We start from the raw sequence: 1,910 nt of genomic DNA on the forward strand, positions 1-1,910 counted from the left end.
AAAAAACTCAATGAAATAACAAAAAAATGGAACAGTGAAGAAATGGGAAGGGGTTCATGCAGAGGGTTTACAAAACAAGGTTAAAGGTGGTTGTTGGTTGAAACATTATTAAATTTTTTTCAGACTTTAACAAATGAAGGACAAAAATATCTATTGGGTGAGGCTATCAGATTCTTTCTACAATTTACGCTCTTCCCGATCCTCTACTTATTTGAAATAACAGCGTTTTTTAACTAATAATAAAGTGTATTACTGACATTTCTCTTCTGTTATAAATGCATTTTTGGTTTCGAAACAGAGGAGGCTAGAGTTAAGTAACCAATTCAATAACCCGAACCAATTCAATTACCCAAAACAAAAAGAAGACACCACTCCTACAGTTCAGTTTTCTTCCACACTGGCAAGAGGGAAATTCACATATCTTGTCTGAAACCTCGATTTTGGTCCCTAAAATTGGCATCAATCCAGTCCTGAACATTACTGAAGGCAAATTCAATCCCAAAACAACTGATCAATTTTATTTCCTAATAAGTCAGTGAGTAAATCGACTCACAGTCACCAGATGTTGCTGAAAATACGAACATAACAAATTAAGGGATGGTTGAGACGCAAAGGAATGAATTTGATGTCTGCTGAAAAAGGCGGTGACAGGCAAAAGCAGGCATGCGATAGACAAAAAGAAAGTATATTGCAATGTCAGCGATGCAAGAAGACATAAAATGTAGCCATACAAGACATGCTGAGAGGCAAAGAAGGCAACATAGTCTGAAATTTATAAAGGCTGCGAGAACATGGATGAAGACAAAGCTTATTATGAAAGAGGGAAAGCGACGGTGGAATCCAATAGTTGAGATTAGTGGTGGTTCTCGGCTTTCACCTGCAAGAGGACAAAAGATAACAAATCATGTTCAATTAACAGTGATAGTGTGTGAATAATTAGTGAATTGAATAGGAATAGGAAGAATACGAGGAAACCCTAAGAAGAAGAAGAAGAAGAAGAAGAAGAAGATAATAGTACGTGAGCATGAGAATCAGCACTGAGGCGATCGTAGACTTGTTCGCCGACGAGATAGAAGCCAAATGCAACGAGGGCGATGCCAAGGCCAGGGGTGGCGTGCCGAAACTGATTGGTGAGCATGGGATGCTTCCTCCACGCATCCCTTCTTCTGAAGAACTCTGCCGTGTGTTTTCCCGATCCCATTTCCTCTTCGATTTCGATTCTCTCGCACTCTCTCTCCATTTTCTTTCTATGCATCCTTATTGGACTCTGCTCAACCCAGGCCCGGACTCATTATTCATCTTTGGTTGATTATTCCTGCACCTCCATTGTTTCTTCCTACACCACCCTAAATTCAAATATCCTTCCTAAATTCAAACTCAAACTCTACTTCCTTTTCAACCTTCAAAGAAACTTACAGGTTAATAGTAAAATTAAGCAACATGTTTTCTTTATTAACTTGTGCTTACAGTGAGTTTTTTGTTTTCTTTCTTTCTTTAAATATTGCATCATTTTCTCATATAAACATTTAACTTCTTTTTGAAATGTTTTCTCATAGGATCTTACTTTTTTCACATTTATATTTGATTTGATCATTTATGTAGTTGAATCGTGGTTTGCTACTCTGTTTTATCAGGGAGGTGAAATGTTGAATTATTGTTAGGAATATTATGCTATATATATTTGTCATTAATAAGCTTCTTAATATTATTTTTTATGATAAATAGACTCTTATGAGTTTATTCTAGGTTTAAACTTCTTTTTGGTCCCTAAGTTATAAGTGGATGTTCAATTTAGTACCCATTTTTTAAAATGTAAATCTTTGGTCCTTAAATTATAAAAAATGTATCAAATGAGTCCTTTTTTGACTTGAAATACTGTTTTTGGTTGTTTCTTAACAACTACTACATCT

At 35.6% G+C, this 1,910-nt stretch overlaps 1 protein-coding gene across 1 annotated transcript; it reads right to left on the reverse strand.

The window, feature by feature from the left end:
* Positions 1–617: 617 nt before the first annotated feature.
* Positions 618–1,255, reverse strand: LOC106764969 (NADH dehydrogenase [ubiquinone] 1 beta subcomplex subunit 3-B-like). The gene is made up of 2 exons (XM_022782522.1): positions 1,019–1,255; positions 618–877 (listed from the first exon to the last, which is right to left on the reverse strand). The coding sequence occupies exons 1-2, from the start codon at positions 1,253–1,255 to the stop codon at positions 854–856; spliced, it is 261 nt and encodes an 86-aa protein (XP_022638243.1). The 3' UTR covers positions 618–853.
* Between the last annotated feature and the right edge of the window lie 655 nt (positions 1,256–1,910).

The sequence above is a fragment of the Vigna radiata genome, chromosome 6, assembly GCF_000741045.1.
Source record: "Vigna radiata var. radiata cultivar VC1973A chromosome 6, Vradiata_ver6, whole genome shotgun sequence".
In the NCBI taxonomy this organism is placed as follows: domain Eukaryota; kingdom Viridiplantae; phylum Streptophyta; class Magnoliopsida; order Fabales; family Fabaceae; genus Vigna; species Vigna radiata.

Coding starts and splice junctions, on each gene's coding strand:
- LOC106764969 (XM_022782522.1), bottom strand. CDS start 1,255: ATGCATAGAAAGAAAATGGAGAGAGAGTGCGAGAGAATCGAAATCGAA. Junction 878..1,018: donor GTGCTGATTCTCATGCTCAC/GTACTATTATCT, acceptor GTCCTCTTGCAG/GTGAAAGCCGAGAACCACCA.